The sequence below is a fragment of the Procambarus clarkii genome, chromosome 7 (assembly GCF_040958095.1).
Source record: "Procambarus clarkii isolate CNS0578487 chromosome 7, FALCON_Pclarkii_2.0, whole genome shotgun sequence".
Lineage (NCBI taxonomy): Eukaryota > Metazoa > Arthropoda > Malacostraca > Decapoda > Cambaridae > Procambarus > Procambarus clarkii.
The window spans coordinates 8,089,758-8,113,833 of record NC_091156.1 but is presented as its reverse complement, the minus strand read 5'-3'; the positions used below and the strand labels follow the sequence as shown (position 1 = coordinate 8,113,833).

The window sequence follows — 24,076 nt, the reverse complement described above, 5'->3', positions numbered from 1 at the left end:
GCTTCCCTCTTCTTTCAGACTTTGAAAGTAGAGGGAAACTCCCATCACTAAAACTTTGCTTAAGTATGGTATTAATATTTCAAAAGCTGCATGTTAAGGGTTAAACTGTGTATATTACAAATAACTGATGTTGTGTTTTGCTAATGGTGTAAACAATAACTAGTTTATTTTTTACAGGCATTGAAGAAGTGCAGATCCCTCCAAGTCCAGCCACCCTAACAAAACAGCTGCAGAGCGCTTACATGACGGAGGCAGCATTATCTCCATCAGTCTCTCAGTCACAGCACTCTGGCTCTTCCTACTCCTCACCAGGGACGACCCATGATCTCCCATTTACTGAAGGCCCTCCAACCTCTGATGACAGCTTCCCGACTACTCTGACTCAGCCTGGCTATTCATCTGCACCTTCTGCACCAGGATTGTCAGTTACAGGTGTATCCCCAGAAGGAGATGCACAATTGGGAGCTCTAGCATCACCATCTGGTGATGTTTACCTACATCAGTCAGGTACAGGATTGGGCTTGGAAAGTTTAGAAACAGGAACTTTGCCCCTTGTAACAGGCATGGAAGTAAGAACACATTCACCAGCTCTTAGTGACTTGGTATCATCTGGGCCACTCTTGACTTGGTCTCCCAGATCGGCGGACTCTATGATGGCACAATCACCCTCACTTAATGATGCTCTTACAGCCAACATTCCTCTTGATGTTAATCATAGTGAAGACTCATTATGTGATTCATCTACAGGATTCCCTGGTCTTTTTTCAATAGAAGGAGATGGTGTTAGTGTTTCATCAAGTACGAGCGAAGATATGCGAATTGCTACACCAGGAGGGGCCTCAAGTAACCAACAGCAGCATATGCATCACCAAGAACAAGAGTCACAAGAACAGGAAGTAACCATAGATTTGCATCCAAGGGAGAGTGAGCAAGATCACACGATCACATCCACAAGATCACCTACTCAGTTAGAATTACCTGTAGGCACTTTAAGTGGAATGTCTTCTCATGGTACTCAGCCATCAGGAAGCATTATAGTAAATCAGGCTGCACAAGACACACCATGGAGATTTGACAATACTGTTGGGACCCAAAACAAGCCGGTGGCTAATCAAACACGAGTACTTGTAAATGAACACACTAAAGATGTAAAGCCAGCTGTAAAAATGGAGGAAGCTGCAGGTCCTTCAGATATTAATCAAGTAAGGTCAAAAAACATAACTAAAGCCTCTCATTCCAAAATTAGAGATAGGGGAAAGCATATGCCAATCAAAGAGCAAGAACTTGATGATGTTAAAATTGTTGCAGAAGTTGTTTCTTATAAAAGTACAGGAAGAGAGAGGAGATCCATTATGCAAAATAAGCCTGATGGGATGACTGATGCAATCAGTAGTAACTCTTCTCATGAAGGTTATAACAAAAAACGAAGCCCAAGAGTAGCCTGTACTCCAGATAGAAAAAAGAATAATTTGCCAGGTGAAAATGAAGGAAGTGAAGAAATTCCAACTAAGAATGGCCATGATGAAGACTCAGATCTTCCAGATGTAAAAGCTGAACACAGTGCCAGTAACGTTAGAAGTAAACGTAGAAGCTCGCAGCGTACTGTTGCAGCCTCTCCCAGTGGTATAATCCAAAGTTCACCTTGTCGCAGCCGTTCCAAGCCCTTGAAAACTATAGCAGGTGTTAAAGAGAAGGAAGAATCCAGAGTAATTAGCAGTGAATTTAAAGAAGATAAACTTTTCATGAAGGTGGACAACAAAGACCTTAAAGAAAGTTGTGAAGAAGGTGTAGGGAGAACAACACGTGGAGCTAAAAGGAGAAGTGAAGGTGATTCTGTTGGTGAAGTAAAACGTGGCAGGGGTACTAGATTGGGTCGTAGCCGTAGTGATGGATATGTATTATCAGTGGATGAGGATGTGCTAAACCATTTAGATGAAGACTGTGCTTTATCAAGGGGACTACGAGGCCGTCATGTGAGTGGTACTTCAGACACAAGTAGTAACTATAGCTTGGAACATGCAATTACACCGGGACCACACGATTCCCCTAGTATGAGTGGGAGCAGAAGGCGACGGCGTCTTAGTCGAGAAAGCAGTGCCAGTAGTAGAGATGGGAGCCCTCCGATAATGCATGACTTTTCTCCCAGCGGTGTAAATACTCGACGGTCCTCCTCTCGTGACCATGCCAAAAAAAAGAAATGTTCTTGTTGTGGGGGAGGCGAACAGAAAAAAAGTGGGTCTGGAAGTGGTAGACGATCATCTGCTAGAGCTTCCCGAGGCTCTAGTACTGGTACTGTGCAATAAAAGGAGCTAACTATGGTTGTTTTTCTGCAGTGTTAATATTTGCTAGATTTTCAGGCATGAATGTATAATACTGAAAATGAGCAGCGGTGACTGCAGAAAAGTTTGATAGTGGCATCAAGAGGAGCATGATCAATACTACCAGTAGCACTGCAATAGGTAATAAAGCAGCTATATTAAATGCAGTTGTGTTCACTAGATCACACTTATTAAAAGGCCTAACTGCAGGTCTTCTGAGCAGATTATCTTCCAGAACTCCAGGTGTGGCATTTTTTAATCAGAGGAGGATATCACTGCTCACTATGGTAATCAGTGACTCTTGAACAGTCTTCACCTCTTTCCACAGTGTAAGCATTAAGTGTTATAGTTTTAATGTTCCTTTTAATATTTCAAAATATTTTTATACTCTGGAAGACTTGCTCACTCATGTGAGCTCTTGCAGCACATTTTTTTTATGGGATGTTAGTGCCATACATTTCCATTTCACACTTATTGGACTGCATACCACTGGAAAGATATCTCGGTGGTCATCGGTAGCTTGGCTTGATGCATATCTTGCATCGGGTCAGAGCAACGAGGTCACAATGATCATTTGTACCTGAATGCTTTTAAAATGGTGTTAGCCCAAGTTTGTTAGGCATCCCTGGAGTGTGATGCAGCCTCCCCTTTCTATTTACAATTGCATGTGTACACACTCGCGCATACATGTTCTGACACATGCACATGTACACATTTACATGCTCTTGCCTTAATTGCCACACACACACACACACACACACACACATATGGGCTCTTAATCATATTCTCACGTGGTCTCTCTAATATGTACACGTACACACACATTCACTCACACTCACTCACTCACTCACACTCACTCACTCACTCACACTCACTCACTCACTCACTCACTCACTCACTCACTCACTCACTCACTCACTCACTCACTCACTCACTCACACTCACTCACACTCACACTCACTCACTCACACTCACTCACTCCTTCCCACCCTCCCTCCCTCCCAACCCAACCCATCCCATCCCCCACATTAATACATGGTCACTTATGCATCTACACATGCATTCATATGTACATGTAGACATAAATATATCCTCTTCTAATTAGTATGGAGCATTGCTTCATTCTAATCATCCCCACTCTTCTTCAATACCATTAGAAATTAGTCACTCAAATTTTATCACTCCATTGTAGGGGTCACACCCATTGATACGCTTTTGGTGGACACTGTCTATTTCTTAAAGCTTGTCCTGCGCAAACGTGTAAATATTTGTCATTAGTAATTTTGTGATTTCCCCACTTTCTTCATTTTTAAATCCCTTGTTAGAAGTTATGAAGAATTGTTTGTATAGACAAATGGTGTTCTTGAAACTTCTAATACTGTACACATAGGCTAGTATCACTTCCTTGCTGGATCAAAATGTTTTAAGTTGAAATATTAAATGGGCTCCTTGGTGATAGTCTTCTACTCAAATATAACTGGTGGCTGGTGGAGGAATCAGCGTGCTGTCCATTACAATACTCCCGTAGCATTGTTAGCATTTCTACTAATGGGAAAATGTTACATCTGTAAATTAAATTTCTCTAGTAAAGCTACATGTTCTCATAATGATAATACATTCCCAACCCAAAGAAGTACAGTAATTTTTATTTACTTTTTTATATAGATAATTCACAAGATATGGATCCATTAGCTGTGTTCATTATGGGTGTGGGTCTGTCCATAGAACAGATTGACATTACAGTTACCAGAGTGCTATGTAAAAAGGTGTTCAATTCAAGTATAGTGTGGTTTTAGATAAAATCAACAAATGCCTTGTTTCTGGGTGTAGTGCACATTTCGCTGCTTGACTGTCAATGATGATAACGGGGATGACATATATTCAGCCACTGCAATATATTGAGAATTGCTGGATTAGTATTTGAATTTTCAGAAAACTATTAGTAGATAATGAAATGGTGAAATAAAATAATGAAAGTCCAAAGCTTGTGGTGTAATGACTTTATCACAAGACAAAACTATGCATTTTAGTTCCCAGTGTGAAGACTAGCATAGATATGTAGGCAGCATCTTGTGAAAACAACAGAGGAAGGCAGAACCCACCCCTTCTATACTTGCGAGTAGCTTATCTCACTGTAGTGTGTATTCCCAGTTTGGGGAAAGACTGCTTAACCATCATTTTCTCTGTTAATGGTGGTATTTAATTGTTCTTGCTCTATAAGAATTGTAGAAGTCTTTATGCAAGTTTCAGTTTTATGTTTCATCATTTACAAATCATTTGATGATCATAAATTTGACACTTAGTGTTATATAATTACAGGAGAATACTCTCACTTAATATTTGTTAAATTTTAATAACATGTTGAAGGAAATATGAAATTCTTGTAGACAGTACTGTACTTTGGATTATATTTTATATTAAAAAATACTTATTTTTAAACATTGAATTAAATTGCTGGCATCCATGCAATGTCAGAATCCAACATTTTTTATATATACGTTTATATTTGGGATGAGCCGTGAATATGTATTTCAAGTTCCCTCACAAATTATAAATTTTATAGGTACAATCATTCTGTTGCTCAGAATTGTGCTGATTTTTCTAGTGGACAATTGACTATACAGCTAAAGAGTTATGTTAGATAACTTAATGTCCATAATAATACAAACAAAATATTTTATTTATATGTATATAAAGTGTGAAGGTTCCATCATTTCTGTACCACTGTGTACCTTTTGCTTGTATAATTGGCTTAGAAAATAAGTTGGTTGAGAACCTGTTTTCTCCTTTTGATAGAGTTTGTAACTTGACTAGTGGTTTTATTTTATTTGATTTTTTCTCTCTGACGTCCCTTTATTATGTAAAGCTTCCTATCATTGCCTATAAATTTTGTTATTATTTATATTGTACATAGCTTACTACAACTCCACATGTACACTATTCTCCTGCTCCATCTTGGAGGAGGCTTGTCAGTGCGTCCTCCATTTCCTAGTTAAGTGTAAGTTTTTCTTGATAAAAATGTTAATACCACTCTGTTTGTAAATGGTATTGTGTACAAAATGTTCATTCTTTTTGTATTTGTGTAATGTATGTACAAAACGCATAAATCCTTTCATTTTTGCAGTACTACACGGTTTAATTTGCCCTTTAAATCAAAGATTTGGTAGCTGGAAAAAGGTAAAATTGCATATTGCACTTGTATGTATGTGTGTATGTGTTTGTTATACAATGTGTAATTACCTAAGTGTAATTACCTAAGTGTAGTTACAGGATGAGAGCTACGCTCGTGGTGTCCCGTCTTCGCAAGGCGACAGAGTTAGCATTGCCGGCATTCTTATCCTCGACCAGTGCTACAGGTGAATTAGTGAATGAAATACTACCATAATACCTAAGAGACTCCATTGGGATTCATGATTCCAAATTTTCGGACGGAGCAGGTCAGTGGGACAATCTTGCCAACTCTCACCTTCAACCAACTTTTGTAAATAGGCCAAATGGGATCGCCCCACAGGGTAGAACATTGCCTCAGCATTGCTGGAGGCAGCTTCTGGGAAGGACAGAGTGAGTCTTCTAGCTGTGCAGGCACCCCATGCCGGGGACTTCCTGTTGGCTGTCCCTAATTCCACCTTAGGCACCCATCTGGACCATCGGGCCCTAAGTATTGGTGTTGCCCCTGCGCCTTGCCGCCCCTGTCTCCACTGAACACCGGTGTATCTCCAGCTATGACCAATACAGCAGCCATGGTCTCATCTGCCATAAGTCACCGGGAAAGAGTGCCAGAAATGAAGCAGTCAATGACATCATCAAGAGAAGTTTAGCTACGGCTCGGTGTCCAGCACAAAGGGAACTAAAGTTGTGCAGACCTGACAACAGCCACAAGCACCCAGATGGAGTCACCCTGCAGCCATGGAGGGAACGTAAACAGGTCGTCTACATTGGCTGATACCTATCTACCTTACAGCACAGCTGAGGGAGGTGGGGCAGCTACCTCCAGGAAGACCAGAAAAACAACAAGTACAGGGATCTAGAATGTTGTTACAGGTTCATACTGATAGACTCTGAGACTGGGCGCTTGGAGTAACTGTGCACTTAAGTTCCTAAAGAAGGTGGGTGAGGACCTCATTGGGAAAACCAAAGACTCAAGGGTGGCCAGTTTCCTATTCCAGCGCCTCAGTGTCGCGGTCCAGAGGGGAAATGCGTGCTGTATCTTTGGCATGCACCCAACCTTCGAGGTGCTGGATGAGGTCTTCAAGCACTGATTGTTGTATGTGTGTGTGTGTTCTCTGTTAACTGTAGCAATGCAATAAAATAAAATGAATAAAAAAATTAATAGGGGTGGTAGGAGAAGAAAGGATTAAAGTGTTCAGTGAGAACCCACAGGGTCTTCTCTGAATGCTCTTTGTTTTCTTCTTCCAGGCTGTGTGTGTATATATATATATATATTATATATATATTTACTTATTTTGAAACGAACACCTCCCCCGAGCCCTACCAAATGAACAACTCTCCTAGCCCTGTCAAAGGAATAACTCTCCTAGCCCTGCCAAACGAACAACACCCCTAACCCTACCAAATGAACAACACCCCTAGCCCTACCAAACGAACAACACCCCTAGCCCTACCAAACGAACAACACCCCTAGCCCTACCAAACGAACAACACCCCTAGCCCTACCAAATGAACAACACCTCTAGCCCTACCAAACGAACAACACCCCTAGCCCTACCAAACGAACAACACCCCTAGCCCTACCAAATGAACAACACCCCTAGCCCTACCAAACGAACAACACCCCTAGCCCTACCAAATGAACAACACCCCTAGCCCTACCAAACGAACAACTCTCCTAGCCCTAGGTAAAACATCTAAAGGTGAGACCTTCCCCCAGTAGTGGTAGACCGCATCAGTTTAAGGAGATGAAGAGAAGGAAGATACCCATAATGGGCGTCATTATCAGAAAGAACATTGACAAACTAAAGGACTCAAAAGCTCCAGGTGTGAACGAAATTCACGCCAAAGTCGTATAAAAACTGGTAGAAGTACTTTGCCTACTATTGAAACTCCCTTTCAGAAAATCTCTGGGCCAAATGATAGTTCTCCCTAGATTGGAAATCTGCACCGAAATTAATTGTCAGTGGCTCGAGTCTGGGGAGACTCGCTGGGTCCACCCACTCGGGCAATACAATGTTAACCTCTCATCTTGAGATAGTTATCTTGAGATGATTTCGGGGCTTTAATGTCACCGCGGCCCGGTCCTCGACCAGGCCTCCACCCCCAGGAAGCAGCTCGTGACAGGTGACTAACACCCATGTACCTATTTTACTGCTAGGTAACAGGGGCATACGGTGAAAGAAACTCTGTCCATTGTTTCTCGCCGGCGCTCGGGATCGAACCCAGGACCACAGGATCACAAGTACAGTGTGCTGTCCGCTCGGCCGACCGGCTCCCTTATCTCATACCGACCTCATACACTGTTACTGTATTACATTGTTAGTTTACCCATGGATATAATAGTCTACCTCAAAACTGGTCATGCCCGTGCCACCTTTTGGGTGGCTTAATCTTTATTAATCAACTGGCCACTTTCTAAATAATGTTTATGGACCTTAGGATGTGTTGGGTTAACACTGGCGCCGTGTAAATTTTAAATTAAAATTGTTCTTATGAAGCCCAGATTATGTCTATCACATCAGTGAGCTTCACTTAGTAACTATATGCCTACTAAGTAGAAGATTTTAGCTGATAATAGCATTATATTGTACTTTAATATTGAGTAATAATTTGTGTACGGAATGTACAAATATTGTTTGCAAAATGGTGAAAATATGTCTTATATACCATCTGACATGTTCCTAACCCAACAACAGCAGCAGCATTGCTGTAATTTAATGATATCATGACAAGTGGGAGACGTTTGACAAGCCGCCTGCTTCCTGTCTTCGTCGAGGCCACTAAAGAGATGGTAGTCCTAAGGTAAATTTAAGTAATTTATGGAATTCAAATTAAGTCCCTTGACAAACTAACATAGAAAACGTAAAGCTTGCACTAAAGAAATAGAAGCGATCAGCTGAGGCCATCAAAACAACAACAGAGCCTGCCGGAGGCTCAGTACTCGCAGTCACGATCCCTGGTTCGTCCTCGCCCCTCAATCACCAACAATAACTCGCAGTCACCAGAAAGGGTTTAAACCTTCACGTAAACTGCGCATATCATAAAGAAGTGCTCGCATCTAACTCTAGGTTCAATCTTGAGGCGTGAACGTCTGGACACGGGTTCGTTTAGGGCCGCCGGTTAACGGAACATTATTGCTCTTTGTGTCACAATACTGCCGTCTGGCATTTCTCTTCAACAGGCTGCTTTTGACGTCTTATCGTCTGGGGGTCTCAGGGAAGTTGATAGATTATTTTTGTTTTCCCGTTTTCTGGCAGGTTCTTCGGGTGGGGAGTTGTTGTCCAACGCCGGCTTGGCCGATAGGTGTCAGTTGGTGGGCTCTTGGTGTGCCCATAGGGTTTTACTGCCTACTAGTGGGTTGGTGGGTGGTTGGCTGCTGCTCTGCCAGGGGTTACTGGAAGACGTTGGTAAATTTTGCCCATTTTGAGTATTGAGGGGCTTTGTGTTTTAGCTGTGGCTTTGACGTTATTCTGCTTCCCACTGGAGTCCTGATGCATTGTTGTCTTGGGTCACTGGGTATCGATAGACAGCCTTCCTGTTGGTGCTATGTGTAGAGTGGGTACTGATTCTCGCCTCCCTGGGGGCATGCTTGTGTGTAATTGGGCACCTGCTGTGCAGTGCATTTCTCTGCCATAAGGTGCAGGTTTTTCTCTGTTGACTGGCAACATATGCCCTCCGAACTTAGTTTTTTTTCCTGGCGCATGGGAATGTATTTATAAGAAACAACACTCAAGTCTTGGTTATCAACGCTGATGCATATCCTAACATCGCCACTCATACAATCATTGATAGCTGAAAACATTCATGTAAACTGCAACATGGTTTCCTATTATCAAGGCTCATCGACCCTTTTCTTGGTCAACTACTGACTTCTCTCATGATGCAACCCACAACAATTATCTAACTCCTGAGCACCTATTTACTGTTATGTGAACAGATTCATCAGGTGAAAGGAAATGTGCTCAACCATCTCTGTTCTGCCTGTTAATGGAACCTGCAAACCTTGGTTATGAACCAATAACGTAGATCACTGCACTCCAGGAGACAACACTCGAGTCTAAACTAACCTGGGTAGTGACACATTTCTTTAAGCAATATACACTTATAAAGGAGAATAAGAAGAATATGACCTCTACAAAATTTATCAGTGAAGTTCGTCAAACTTTAACAAGGTATTTAACGGCTAACTGAAATGTATAAAATTCATAGGTATTAAGGCAAGGCATGTAAAATTACTTTATTTCATTTGTTATATACCTTGTACAGTATCAATATAATTTCAAATAAATCCCATTTAAGTAAAAGGTTCTTATAGTGTAGAATGCTGTATAAACTAAAGGAATTTTGCTGATTGAGTACCTACTGCATATAACAAAAGTCACAGTGAATATTATGCAGTGCTAATTCCAAAAAATATATCATATCATCTAAGAAAAACAGTAGGCAATGTTTACTTGAGGTGTGCATCTGCTCCATGGCATTGGGACGGTCTATATATAGATCACATGTTCCACAATTGTCTATTTACAACTGTTCTTTCACCCAATGGAATGACTCATATAGCCCAGATCTGGCTCCAAGTGACTATTATCTTGCTTTGAAACTTGAAGTCTCACCTTCATATGTGCTACCTTCAGAATGATGATGAGCTGAAAGTGGCTACTGAAGACGGGGTTTGAACAATTAGTAAAGTGTATTGAAGTCATGGGAGACTAATGAGAAATAAAATAAGAGTTTCTGTTTCTATTTTATATGACCAGTTTACAGAACCCTTTTGATTGCCCCTAATTCTTGACTAATTAGCATATTCTATGAGTATTTTATTTTGTGTTACAGGGCCTTTCTATTTTATTATTTCTGATAAAATAACTATATATATTTTTCTTTCAGATGTTTGCTCCAACATTATATAGGAAGCGCATTAAAAACTGGCAGAAGCATACATAGGTCGCATATTCGCATAAATATAGCCAAGGAATCCAAAGAGACTGTATCGGATGCTCTTAACCTGTCATCTTTTCCACTAGACCGTATAAGGAACTTCTCTATAATTGCTCATGTTGATCATGGCAAAAGTACTCTTGCAGATCGTATATTGGAAGTAACAGGTAATATTTAGAGATTTTGGTACAGGGTACTTTACTATTGTATACCATAGTTCTCATACAAGCTTTGATATATTGTACAGTATATTATTATTGCACAGTGCACTCATTAAACGATACATTTAAAGAAAACACCAAATGAGTTGTATACTTTAATTCATAAAATATTTTTCTTGGTAAGCTATATAAAATTCATTATACAGTACTTACTATAATGTATATCTCAAACACAAAAATATTTATAGAAATGCAGCAACATTACAGACATTTTTAAGAGCTTAACATTACTGAGTCAAGAGACTGGGACCACAGCCTGTGAGCAAAATGTAAAAAAGAACCCAAACCCAACTGGGAAAATCTAGAGGCCAAGGAGCTGAAGGACGAGCTGCAGCATGTTGCAACATTGAAACAAGAATGTGTTCAGAACCTGGACAAATGCATGGTTATGGTTACTGAACTGAATCTGTAGCATTTCTTGCTGACAGAACTCCACAGAGATAAGACCATGGAAACCTGCAGAGAGGCAGAATCAAGAGAAAATCCCTCTGGCTAAATGTAACAAGGCTGCAAAAAAAAAAAAATGGTGCAAACGTGGCTCAGCCCCTGACACTATCTCTCTCCTATGGCAGGGTGGGTTTCAGGATTTTTAGGGTTCATTTAGGATTCGTTTCTTAAACAAATTCTAAAAATCCTGTAGCAAAGCAAGAAATCGTGTCATTTCTTGCTTTGATACAGGTCAGGGTTGTTCAGAAAGATGGCTATTGTGCTGATACTGTACATAGTGTTGCCCTTCTCTTGACTGTATATTCATGTCTGAACCAACAGCAAGACTTTCCCTAAGGAAAACAACCAATTGCATTGCTTATGGAGCAGCTTTTCATCGATACTCAAAGCCTTGTTTTGTAAACATTTATTCTTCATTCAGTAAATATCTTTGTCTTTGCCTTGTGTGCATTTTATTTAATTTCTTGCTAACTCAAAGCCTTGTTCATTACAGGTGCAATAAAAAAGGACACTGACAACAAGCAGGTTTTGGACAAGCTACAGGTAGAACAAGAACGAGGAATCACAGTCAAGGCTCAGACTGCTTCAGTTGTTTATCAATATAATGACCAGGTAAATATATGAGAGACAACTTTTAACCAAGGGCCAAAATTGGTGGACTATAGTTTGTAAAGTGTCAGTACATGTATTATGATTTTAAATTTATTTTGTATTGAGTTAAGGAAATGGGCTAGTGAATTTTGAGATAGTTTAATCATATTGAATCATTATACAAAAATATTTTATAATAATGTGTTTTTGTAATAATGTGTATTATTATAATAATGTGTATACTGTATTTTATAATAATGTGTATAATAATGCAAATTTAAAGTAGGAAAGGAATGCCAAACACGAAGGGTAAACATAGTGAACAACACTCAAAAAGTGATAAGAAATAAGGCTATATGAAATTAGATTGTTAATACCTTAGTACTTTATTAGTGCTGAAAAGACATTTGTTTGCATTCATATAAAAAGTTCTTTTTATAGTATGATAGTGGGTAGTCATCTCACGACCTAGGAAATTTGAAATAAATATTGTAACGTGCTGTCATCTGGTGGCAGCAGTCCCAAACACTAGTCCTATCATGCCAATACTACCCCCTTCTCTGCAGCATATTTCAGTATACTGTAGTTATTTTATTTATTCTATTTTCTATATAACTTACGTGTGTTATAGTGTCTCGAGTTGCATATCCTATTTAAACTTGTACAGTGTATATTTCTAAGTAAAATTATGCATACTGGCATAGATTATGTTCTGGTGCAGCATAGCCAAGTTATAAGAATTGCACCAGGCCTGTGAGACCCTTTGCTGGCCTACCTATCTGGCACTCTGTAGATAGAGAAGAAACTCCAAAAATCTCCAACAAAATATTCTAAAATGCCCAACAAAATACTCCAATATGCCAAACAAAATATTCCAAAACACCCAACAAAAAATTCCAAAACAACCAAGAAAAAATTCCAAAACACCCAACAAAAAATTCTAAAGCACCCAACAAAAAATTTGAAATTGCCTGACAAAAAATTCCAAAATGCCCAACAAAAAATTCCAATGAAAATCATTAAAAATGTGATTGGAGCCATGTTAAAAGTTACCATTCACACCTAATATTTTCCATGCTCTGTGGGCTGATTTCACTGAGCAAAATTGTAATTGCAGCCTGTCATATGAAGTGCCACAACCAAGATAACCTGTCTGTAAAGAGATTGAGTAATATCTAGTATATTTCCCATGCCCAAGCCTTGAAATCTCATTTTTAAAGGGAAAAAGGGCCTATAGTTTACTGAAAAAAACCTCTGCAACTGGAAAAAACAAAAAACATAGAACTTGGATTTAAATATACACAGTGGCTTTCCCAAGGCTCAAACTATTTCTTGTGATCTCATTTCTGGCCCCCATCTATGAACTTGGTCCCACCATCCTAAACAAATCCACACACATCCCCTGCTTTAGTAAACTCTTGCTCGTCAAATCGGGTGAGTAAATGTGGCATGGAAAGTGTGTGTTCCAACCGGAGATTCACCGAATCAAGGTTCTTTGAATCGAAGTTCCACTGTATATTATAGTGTGTCTAAAAGCTTGGGTCAGAGGAATCTGGTTGTTGGTTTGGTACCACCACCTGATGTTATGTTGCATCTGTGTTGTACATTCAGAATTGTTTATTTGTGTGTTTTCTTTTTCAGAAATATCTTCTGAACCTTGTAGACACTCCCGGGCATGTTGATTTCACGTATGAAGTATCAAGATCATTGGCTGCATGTCAAGGAGCCATTCTGTTAGTCGACGCTAATCAGGGTGTACAGGCTCAAACAGTAGCAAATTTTTATTTAGCTTTTATGAATGAATTAGCCATCATTCCAGTGTTAAATAAAATTGACCTAAAAAATGCCAACCCTACAGTTGTAAAAGAGCAATTGATGAACCTTTTTGAAATTGATCCGGATGAAGTTCTCTTGGTAAGTATGATTTTGTTTCAAGTGTGAATATTTTTTGGTGCACAGGTAAGGCAGCAGTTTTGATAATAGCCACATTGTGAGGTGTTGACATGTACCATAATCAGAAGTAGTTATGTGTTTAGGTCTTGTTGAAATTGGGGGAATAGGTACAGCACAATACTGTATTAGATAAAATTGATGAATTGATATACTTTTAAATACAATTTTCAAATTTGCAGGTATCTGCTAAGTTGGGAACAGGTGTAAATGAAGTTATAGAAGCCGTTATTAAAAATGTGCCATCTCCAGAGAAAAAGTGTAACAAAGATGCTCCGGTCCGTGTCTTTCTCTTTGACTCTTGGTTTGATGCATACAAGGTGAGTTAGATTATATTGATTAAAGAAGAGAAATTATCAGATATTATATTTGTGTATGCATGCATTATTACCTATTGGTCTCTGTTTTTATCCAGTACTATGTACTTCATTTCATATTGGCTTCATGAATTTCTTTACGAACAATATTTTTCTTATTTATAGGGTGCCGTGTGCTTGATATTGGTGGTTGACGGAACTTTAAAGAAAGGTGATCATATTACGTCTTCACACACTGGAAAGTCTTATGAAGTAAGAGATTTGGGAATCCTTACACCACTTGAAACTTCAGTACCACAGTTGTAAGATTCAGTAATTTTCTGTTATAGTCTCCTATAGCTTAATAATTATCCTAAACCATTTAATATGCTGGATTGGTTTTAAAACAGCTGAAAATTTTATATTCTTAACAAATTCAAATAATATATAAAAGCCTCATATTTTCCTGCCACAAGAGGTAACACAGACATGCGTCACCTCCAGAAATGATAAGACACACACCTCCTCTACAAGAGGTAACACAGACACACAAACCTCTTCTACAAGAGGTAACACAGACACACAAACCTCCTCTACAAGAGGTAACACAGACACACAAACCTCCTCTACAAGAGGTAACACAGACACAAACCACCTCTACAAGAGGTAACACAGACACAAACCACCTTTACAAGAGGTAACACAGACACATGCTGAGGTCATTCAGCAGGTTAACATGTTTGGTAAAGACATCACCTTCAGAGATTTTTGTAAAAGGTCTAGTTTAACAGTCTCATTTCAAATAAATATTATTTCTGCTGTTGAATACAGTGATGTCAGTTGGTAAAGCCAATACCCTAAAGAGATTAAGCCACTAAAACATATGGCTACTTATTTGATTTTTTTTTTAATCTGCTCTGCAACCCCATTGGGCATTGTACTATAGATATTTGTTCTGCCTAAACTGCAGGTTTACAGGCCAGGTTGGATATTTCACAGCCAACATAAGAGCAGCTAATGAAGCCCAAGTGGGGGACACTTTTCATCGTAAGGGTGCAAAATGTGAACCTCTCAAAGGATTAAAGCCAGCGAAGCCTATGGTATGTTCAAGTGGCTGTTATTAGTGTTTTTACAGGTGAGGTAGCATGGCTTTGCACTTTGACTGTGATTGATAATAATATTGCTTATATTGACATTTGCATTCTGTTTGGTGGTGGTTTGTTTATTTGTACAAAGTGAATCACCCCTTGTGGCAATTTGCTAACTGATCAACAACTGCTAACTGTCTGGAAATTATTGTTTCTGAGAATAGGCACAAAATAAATTGGATAAGCAGCATTGGGTATGTGAGGTGCCTCTGATTTTACATGAGTTTTCAGTTTAGTGGCACCTTCAAAATCTGTTCTAGACACAATCCCGATTGTCACAAAATCAGGGTTTCTGAAATATTTCCATTTTCAGTTATTTATCAAAAATTAATTTAAGTCTTCTTATATCAAATGACACAACACATGTTTCTGCATATTTAGACATAGTGTGTGTAAACAATGATTTCATATGCAAATAAATAATATTTGTATTATTTATTTATAAGAAATAAATGTGAGAGGGGCAAATTAGTATTACCTTAATTTATTAATTTCAGGTCTTTGGTGGTGTGTATCCTATGGATCAGAAAGAACTCCCAGCGCTCAAAGCTGCCATAGAACGTCTTTGCCTGAATGATGGAAGTGTGTCTGTTAGTATTGAATCAAGGTAAGTAGTATGTGTACGGATCTCCAGAACTGCTAATTTTACCCTTGTTGACAGTAAACACACTTCAGATCATTGATGAAGGCTGTTGGGTTCACTTGTTTGATAACTGTGCATCAGTGTAAAGTGTGAGGTTCCAATTATCTGCAACTAGATTAACTGTAGCAAAACCAATCAATACTGTGGTACAAATGTCTGATTATCATTCCAAGTTGTCATATGTGATTGCCTCAAGGTTTACTGTGCCATTTGGCAGGATGTTGAACAGTCAGGCAGGATGACATTCTAACACTGGCATTATGGGAACTTTTCAAACAATACATATTAAGGAGTTACTGGAAAACCTTGACGTGAACACCTCAGGGTTCCATAACCGAGACTTTCATACCAGAAACAGTTGAGGGGCACTACAAACCTGACATGACAGGGTAGATCTTGTTGAAACCTTTAAAATACTGAACAATTTGGAGGATAATGATGCAGACAACTTCTTCAAAACGTCAGATGTAATACAAATAACGAGCAACGGTTTCAAACTCAACAAGCCACAATGTAGGACAGAAAACAGGAGATACTTTTTTGCCCATAGGGTTATAAACCTTTGGAACTGCCTACCTGCCAAATCCGTAAATGCTAAAACACTGCTGAATTTTAAAATCCAGCTTGAAAAAATCATTAAGACAAATGGAGGGACCTTTGACAAGATACCAGCTTCCTGTCCTCATCGAGGCGACTAGAGTGTTAGTGGCCCTCAGGTAAATTCAGGTAAATTCTCACACACTGTGTCTTGTGAAAGTTAGCGAACCACTTCACAGATATAAATGACTTGTAGTTCATATGATAAAACTTGTTTTCTAGTGCACAGTGGCTTATGCTTATATTCTTAAATTGTGTGAAAAGATGCTAAAGAACTCAAAGAAAGATATCGGGAGAGTACAATGTCACCAGAGGATCATATTGTGGGGAGTCCTTTTGGCAATTTTGAGGCTGCTTTTTCATTTTAACTATGCAATAGTCTGTTTTGATTCGCCTATCTTTCTGTGTGCCTTTCCTTGGATGCTGTCATCATGGTGGCAAAGATGATAAACTTTAAATGTAAAGTGTTCATAGACTATCACTCACTGCACCTCTCTAAGGGGGGCCAGATTCTAGCTCATGGTCTCTGGTAGGCCATTAGAACACCACAATTGATGACTCCTTGTAGTATGGCACTTAATCAGTGGGATAGGTTCAGGGAGCCTCCGAGGCTCACTCAGAAACTGGAGTTTTATTACAATCAATGCAGGTTTTATCTGGGGTGGGAGAGGGGGTGGGGGATGGAGGTAGAAGTATAGTATTAATATTATAAATAATGAATTTCTCATAATTTGATGTCGGTAATCTAGGTTTGGTTTAAACAAACTTAGATTATAATAATTAAATATAATATTTAATAATATAATATTTATTATTATAATATTTAATATTATAATATTTAATATTATAATATTTAAATATATGTAATAATATTTCAATATTACAATATTTAATGTTGCATATTCAAAATTATATTTTCAGCTCAGCATTAGGCCAGGGTTGGAGACTTGGATTCCTTGGTCTTTTACACATGGATGTGTTTACGCAGAGACTGGAGCAGGAACATGGGGCACAAGTTATTACAACTACTCCTTCAGTTCCCTACAAGGTTAGCCCCTGCAAGATTATTCTGTAGATGTTGCTTTCTATTACTCCCTAAGGTAAAAATCTATGTATCAAAAACAGGATGACATTTAGGCCCCAGCACAGCCTTCTTCTAGCTCCCATGTGGCTGGTACAGCACTGGTTCCTGGCTTTTCCTAAGGCTCTGCCTTTCTCAGTATGGTTTGAGGCTCTCTGCTAATTTTCACATATGGATCTATTTAGCCATGTACGCATCCTGCCACCTGTATTGGAGTCAAGTGTGGTGGACCATTTGGTTTTACACTTTTGTCTTTCCTTGAGGCAGCAATATGAGGTATAGGTCTTCTATTGCTTTCTTTCTCTTCAGCATCTGTCAACTGTATCAGTTGCAATTGTGATGTCTTTACTTTTCTGGGACTTCCTTAAACCCTTTGTGATGCTTAGTATTGCCACCTCATGTCATTTGACCTTGACAGAGCTTCTCACACTGAGGTTTGGGATGGATGTGTCATCAGCCTCCCTTCCTTGAATTGTCTTGGAAATTCTTTCACTCTGTCCCCCTCCTGAACTATCCTGGTGTTTGGAATCTGGTTTAGGAGTTTTTGTCTTCTCACTTTCCACTTTCCCTTCATTTGAGGACTTTTACTTCTCACTCTTGCTTCCAGCTGTTGGATGGGGAAGCTTTGCACCCTTTGTTGAGAGCATGGTTTCTGTTCCTTTGGGCTGGGCAGTAGCTTTTCTTGCCTTAATTTTTGGCCAAGATTGAGACTTCTGCATTCCTGAGGAATCTGTTCGTCAGTGATGCTTGATTTGTCTGGTTGAGGGTGCATCATATGTTGTGTTCCATGGTTACTATATGGCATTATTTGCATGCTACCCATATTCTTAAGAGTGAGGCCTTGTTTGTTAACCCTCTAATTACATCATCAAAAAGTAATGTCATTGTACAAAAAAAAAAAAAAAAAAATTGAAATTGGGGCTTGTTCTCATGATGTCTGGAATTTTCCTGCTCTAATGGCTTTCATTGCCAGTATGTCCACAACTAACATCTGGGCTCAGACATTTTTGCAGTTCAAAAGGGCCTTGACACGATTATATTTGCTCTTGGGTATTTTGTACAAAGTTGATGTTCTTTTGCCCTGGGCTTTCTTCTCCTGCCTTCTTCCATGGATAAGCCCTGGCTGCATATATCTGTTAAATAATTTGATCTTTTTCAGAAATATCAGACTCCAGTTTCTTGTATGTAATGAAATGCCCTTTCCTGTTGTGCCCTTTCAGTAGGCATTAGTCCCCACCTTGTTGATTCTATTTAGTGGGAGGAGTTGGGTTTGGGCAGCTTGTGAGTGAGGGGGAACATGTTGTCTGTGACCCCAGGAAACTTGAACTACCACCTGATGGCAGCTGGGGGCAACTATTAGGTGTCTTTTTAAATCATGGTATCTAATTTTCTTGAAGCCGCTGCTTGTTTTGTTACTCTTATGCTTTCTAATAGGGGAAGGGGGTTCTCAGTTCTGAATTAATCTCAGACTCTTGTATAGAACCAGATTCTGGTTGTGGCTTCCGGTGGTCTCGAGTGCTATCGCTATGGGAAGCTACTGAGTTGTGCACTGGAAAGGGTGTTTCATTACAATTAATTCAGGATTTGTTACAAATAATTTAAAACATTGTGTTTATCATGATGGGACAGGGTGATTAATGCATATCTAATTACTTTACCATTATTATATTATTTTTATAATATTAATTATTATAGTATTTCCTCAGGTCAAAGTGAAAGGCAGTAAAGTGATACGTCACTACGGTGGAGAAGAAGTGATCATCACTAACCCATCATGGTGGCCAGAAACATTTAACATTATAGAGACAAGTGAACCATTTGTGATGAGTACTATTATCACACCTGGTTAGTTTTATTTTATAATAAAATTTTCTTTTAAATCTATATTTAATTATGAAATATATACATTATTAAGAAAATTTCCATTGCTTAGTATCTAACGAATTATTTTTAATGAAAAGAAAGACCTTAACATTCAAGCACCATGTTTTATTGCTATCTATGTTTTAATCTTCAATTTTGTATAGGAACTTATGATATAATTTACCTGTGATTGTCTTAGTTATCCTAATGGACAGATTCAGGTTATTGATGTGCGTTTAAGATTCCAGTAGTACTGGTATTGTTAAGCTTAGTCCTTCTATTTCCTGCATCACATTGTGAAAAAATTGCTGTGGTTAATATTATGCAGTTTCACACACGTTTCTAATTTTCTTTAAATATGACATGACATCATGCATCTTACATTATCAATCTAAATTTCATATTCTTGGGCAGCCTCTTCAGTGGCTTCTCAGAGCTAAAGCACTGGTAATCCACGCCGTAGATCTAATTATCTGGACCCGCTGATATTCCTGGGAGTTTGACAAATTTAAAATTCAGATAATTTAAGAAAATATGCTGTAATGGGATGGAACTTTTCAACAATTTTTGTTATATTTTATGTTAGTATATTTTAACAGACATGTGGGTGTCAGTGTCCCCCTGTGGGCCATCTGTTGTTCCTGGACCTACAGCTGACTGTCCTTGTGTTTGCTGGTGGTTGGTTCTCTTCTGCATGTCTGTGGTGGGGGCCTTTTGTTGCTGTGGCTATAATTTTTATTTTTTTTTGTCTAAGACTTATGTGGGTTCAGGATTTTTAATGATCCATCATGGTGTTGGGCTTGCACCTATTGTTCCTCTACATTAAGACCCTTGGGAACTCTCCATTCCTACCCTGATCCCTTCTTCCTAGTGGGATGTTTGGGGTTCTGTACTGGTGGTTCATGAATGAGGTGGGTTCCTGGCTGGTTCCTGTGTGGTTGTAGTCAGGTGTATCAAGGTTTGTTCTATTTGCCCAGGGCAATGATCATTTGCCTTTTCCTCAGATTTTTTCTTTCTTTCTTTGTGCAGTAATAGTATGTTTTGCTTTGCCTATCTTTCTAATGGGTTTTTATTGGTTTCAATCAGTCTGATTCCCAAGTTTTTCTTGCCTTGTAGATTCAAGTCCTGGGTTCAAGTAAGTCAGTGTTGGTCTCAGGTCTGGTGTACTTCTCAAGGTTTGACTACACCCGACTCAAAACTTCCCAGACTAGCTATGTGGCGTTACTGAAGGCCCACCAGAAAATGGTGTTTAATTTAATTTAAAGCTTAATTTTGTTACCTGTCTCTTAAATTTGTTACCTATGTTATTTTGATATGAACTTTTAAAAGTACGATCCATGGTTCCTTGTTTCTTTCATAAAAGATATGTGCTTAAATCAGTGTATATATTTTGCAGATACCTACTTGGGTGCAATTATTGGATTGTGTCAAGGCAGGCGAGGAGTTCAACATAGCATTAGAAATTTAGATCACTGCAGAATAATCATGCAATATAAACTACCATTAAACGAAATTGTAGTGGACTTTTATGATACTTTAAAGTCGTTATCATCAGGTTATGCAACATTTGACTATGAAGATATGGGATATGAGCCTTCTCACCTAGTAAAGGTATGTGTGTAAGAGTACATAAACATTTCTTTAAATTTAGATTCCTTTAACTGGTGCAAAACTGTATTTATATTTTATTTTTTAGGGATATAATGGAATTCACTGTAATATGTACTGCATATACAGTACAGTATGTTGTTTTATTCAGTATCAGGTTGTATATATATATTATACAGTATAGGGGGCTCCCACACAAATGCAATCTGCCTCTTGAGAAAGCCACATGCAACAAAATCAGCCACTTCCATTGGTCAAAACTGGGTAGCATCAGTTAAACAAGTATTATAAGATTTTTGGTTGATATACTGTGAGTAAATATCATTAACAAATATGTACAATATACTGTAATTTAACAATTGTAAGTAATAATAATGATAATTTTATTTAATAGATATACATAAGAATTAACCACATACAGTGGTTAATTAATAGATACAGAATATGTGTATTGAATAAAGTCATTAATATGCAACACATTTCAGGCATGAATTAATTACAGTACAATATAAATGTTATATTTGTTAAACTGATTCAGACCACACAGCAAATTTTTAGGGTAATGGAAAAATATGGGTTAGAGAATGTTTTAAGGAATTATACTTTAAAATTTAGTCATACTTCACTAAATACTTCATCTGAATTTTTTTGTTTGTCCATAGCTTGATATTCTGCTAAATAATCATGCTGTACCTGAGCTTTCAACAATTGTCCATATTTCTCAAGCGAGAATAATGGGAAAACGAATTTGTGAGACTCTAATGGAAACTTTACCCAGACAGTTGTTCCAGGTATGTGAAAACTATGTACAGGTAGTAAATATTGGAGAACATTTTTATCCATGATGTACTGTAATTACATGTTTCTTATTCATTTTTGTATTATAGCAACACCCCCTGCAATTTTCATAAGTACACTCTGAGGTAGCGTGTGTGTGTGTTTTCTGTATAGCAGTTTCAACAGTGCCTCTTAATATTAAATTTTCTGAGAGAATATGGGAAGAGGGGGGAAATATTGGGAGATAGAGGAGAGAAAGGTGGAGAGGAGAGACGGAAAGAGAGAGGGAAGGGAGAGACAGAGACCGCGGGCACAGCCATGCTACACCATCTAATACTGTATAAACAGTACCATATTTGTTTATGTATTCACTGCCTACCTAAAGATATTTAAGGTGCAATAGTTATATTTGCTTCCAGATTGCAATACAAGCTGCCACTGGAGGAGAGATCCTGGCACGATGCAACATAAAAGCTGCTCGGAAAGATGTTCTTGCCAAGTGTGTAAGTTGAACATTTTTTAACTGTTTAACCTTCATTTTAGTTATTCCTGATAGGAATTGCTTATGTTTTTGTCATGTATATTTTTCCAAGTCATTCTCCTCAGATGCTCCATCTGAGGAGAATTTGACTTGATTTGTTTATAAGGACATATCATGCCAGTCAAGGCAAGATGACATTTCAGAAATCTCTGTTTGGTCATGCTGGTACTAGGAAGGCACTAGACAAAAATTTGATCCAGTTTGGAGTGTCCTTAGAAGGTTCATTCATAAACACATTAGCCCCTCCAAGCTTAACATGATACATTGAGGACTGCCAAGTAGCACTCTTGCTTATTGCCAATTTGCTTATTGCCAATGATCTGAATTTTGATTCCTGTAAAACAGGACTTCATTAAATTCCACTGTAGTACTGGGAGTCTAATATATTTTGAATCACACTTTTACCTATTAAAAGTGCCAAGCATAATGAGTAAAAATTTTGAAACTGTCTGTTTGGCTTTCAAAATGTGATTTTTTATTATTTCAGTATGGAGGTGACATTTCAAGAAAGATGAAACTGTTGAAGCGTCAAGCAGAAGGAAAAAAGAGAATGAAGATGTACGGAAATATTGAGGTACCCAGGGAGACATTCATTAATATTTTAAAAAGATAGTACAGTAGAGATTATATAAATTGTGAATTGAATTAATTATGGATACAACTGCTTAGGAACCTCATTTTTTGTACATATAATTCAATAAAAAGCAGTGCCACTATTAATGTGAAAGTTTTTCAGTTAGTACATGCGATCTTCTGACAAAGTGTATACTGTACCAGTGTTCTTTTAGTTCTGCTATGATTAAGATTTTAAATTAAATAAAATCAAATGAAATTTTTGCTCACACCCAGTCTCAGATTTTCCTGGGACTATAAATCTCTTAATTTTCATATTTAAAGGTTTCTCAGAACCTCTCAGTATTGTAGAAAATAATAAAAAATATTTTAACTACTAAAAAGTTGACTTAATTTGTTTATTGGCAGATGTTACTTGCCTTGTTTGTAAAATGTACTATGATGATGAATATAAAATAAATATGGGTTTAATGCTTTAATCTAGTACTGTATTTTGTACTTTATACCTTCATTACTACTGTATTTTAAATTGAAAATGATCATTCCAGATTGGCAGAGAAATTATTGTTTGCACTTGGCTTTATATTTAACATTTAGATTTTTTGCTTTGGTCTTGTGCCTGATCTAAGCTTCAGATAATCATGTGAATGAAAAAGAAAGCTCAAAAGGCTAATGATAAGAGGGCACCTTTCAGATGATTTTGAGACTTTGTAAAGTGATCTACATGAATTCTACAAATATTGAAAAATTGCATGACCTTACAATTTGCAAGAGGACATAGCAACATACCATATTTTCCATCTCAACAACTATGCAGCAGTCAGGTAAAGAAAACAACCTAGAAATTATGATCCACCAGTTAGTGAAAGTTTTTTTTGCAAGTGGGAGTTACGGTACAAAAGCGCTTACTAACTTTAGGAATAATGAAATTGAACATACTTAGCCTACACTATCTTGAAAAGAAGTGGGACATGCTACAGTCGGTGACTCGGAGAGGTCTGAATTCACAGGCATCAGTGACGGGACTGAGGCTAAGATGACATAGGAGACAGTATACATTGCACCTTCATATTGATGTACCTGCCTTGAAAGTAAAGAGGCAGTATTAAGGACAGAGAACAGTAGGGAGGTAGGGACAGAATGGAAGTAAGGGAGGGAAGGATAGAGAATGAGAGGGGGAAGGGAAGGGATGAGAAGAGAATTATTAAGAGAAAGCCTGAAGCCATTATGATTATATAGTACATGCAAGGGATCCAGATAAGGATTTGGGATGGGAAGAAAGGGAAGGGGAGGGGGGAAGGAAGGAAGGA

At 38.2% G+C, this 24,076-nt stretch overlaps 2 protein-coding genes across 3 annotated transcripts in view; both read left to right on the top strand.

The window, feature by feature from the left end:
• The window catches only part of LOC123761315 (serine-rich adhesin for platelets), a 52,192-nt gene extending 46,748 nt beyond the window's left edge, over window positions 1-5,444 (top strand). Inside the window, 1 exon segment of the mRNA XM_045747257.2 lies at window positions 178-5,444. Within this exon segment, the coding sequence (XP_045603213.2) occupies window positions 178-2,303 (2,126 nt within the window). The 3' untranslated portion in view covers window positions 2,304-5,444.
• Window positions 5,445-8,199: 2,755 nt separating this feature from the next.
• Window positions 8,200-23,249, top strand: waw (Translation factor waclaw). 2 transcript variants are annotated; one of them, XM_069312371.1, is made up of 14 exons: window positions 8,200-8,291; window positions 10,380-10,597; window positions 11,592-11,710; window positions 13,331-13,603; window positions 13,822-13,959; window positions 14,122-14,258; window positions 14,906-15,035; window positions 15,581-15,690; window positions 17,245-17,371; window positions 19,111-19,249; window positions 20,664-20,878; window positions 21,538-21,666; window positions 22,072-22,155; window positions 22,681-23,249. In XM_069312371.1, the coding sequence occupies exons 1-14, from the start codon at window positions 8,215-8,217 to the stop codon at window positions 22,804-22,806; spliced, it is 2,022 nt and encodes a 673-aa protein (XP_069168472.1). In that variant the 5' UTR covers window positions 8,200-8,214; the 3' UTR covers window positions 22,807-23,249. The 2 variants fall into 2 exon arrangements, with proteins under 2 accessions (XP_069168472.1, XP_069168480.1); XM_069312379.1 differs by lacking the exon at window positions 8,200-8,291 and adding an exon at window positions 8,408-9,661.
• Window positions 23,250-24,076: the final 827 nt, after the last annotated feature.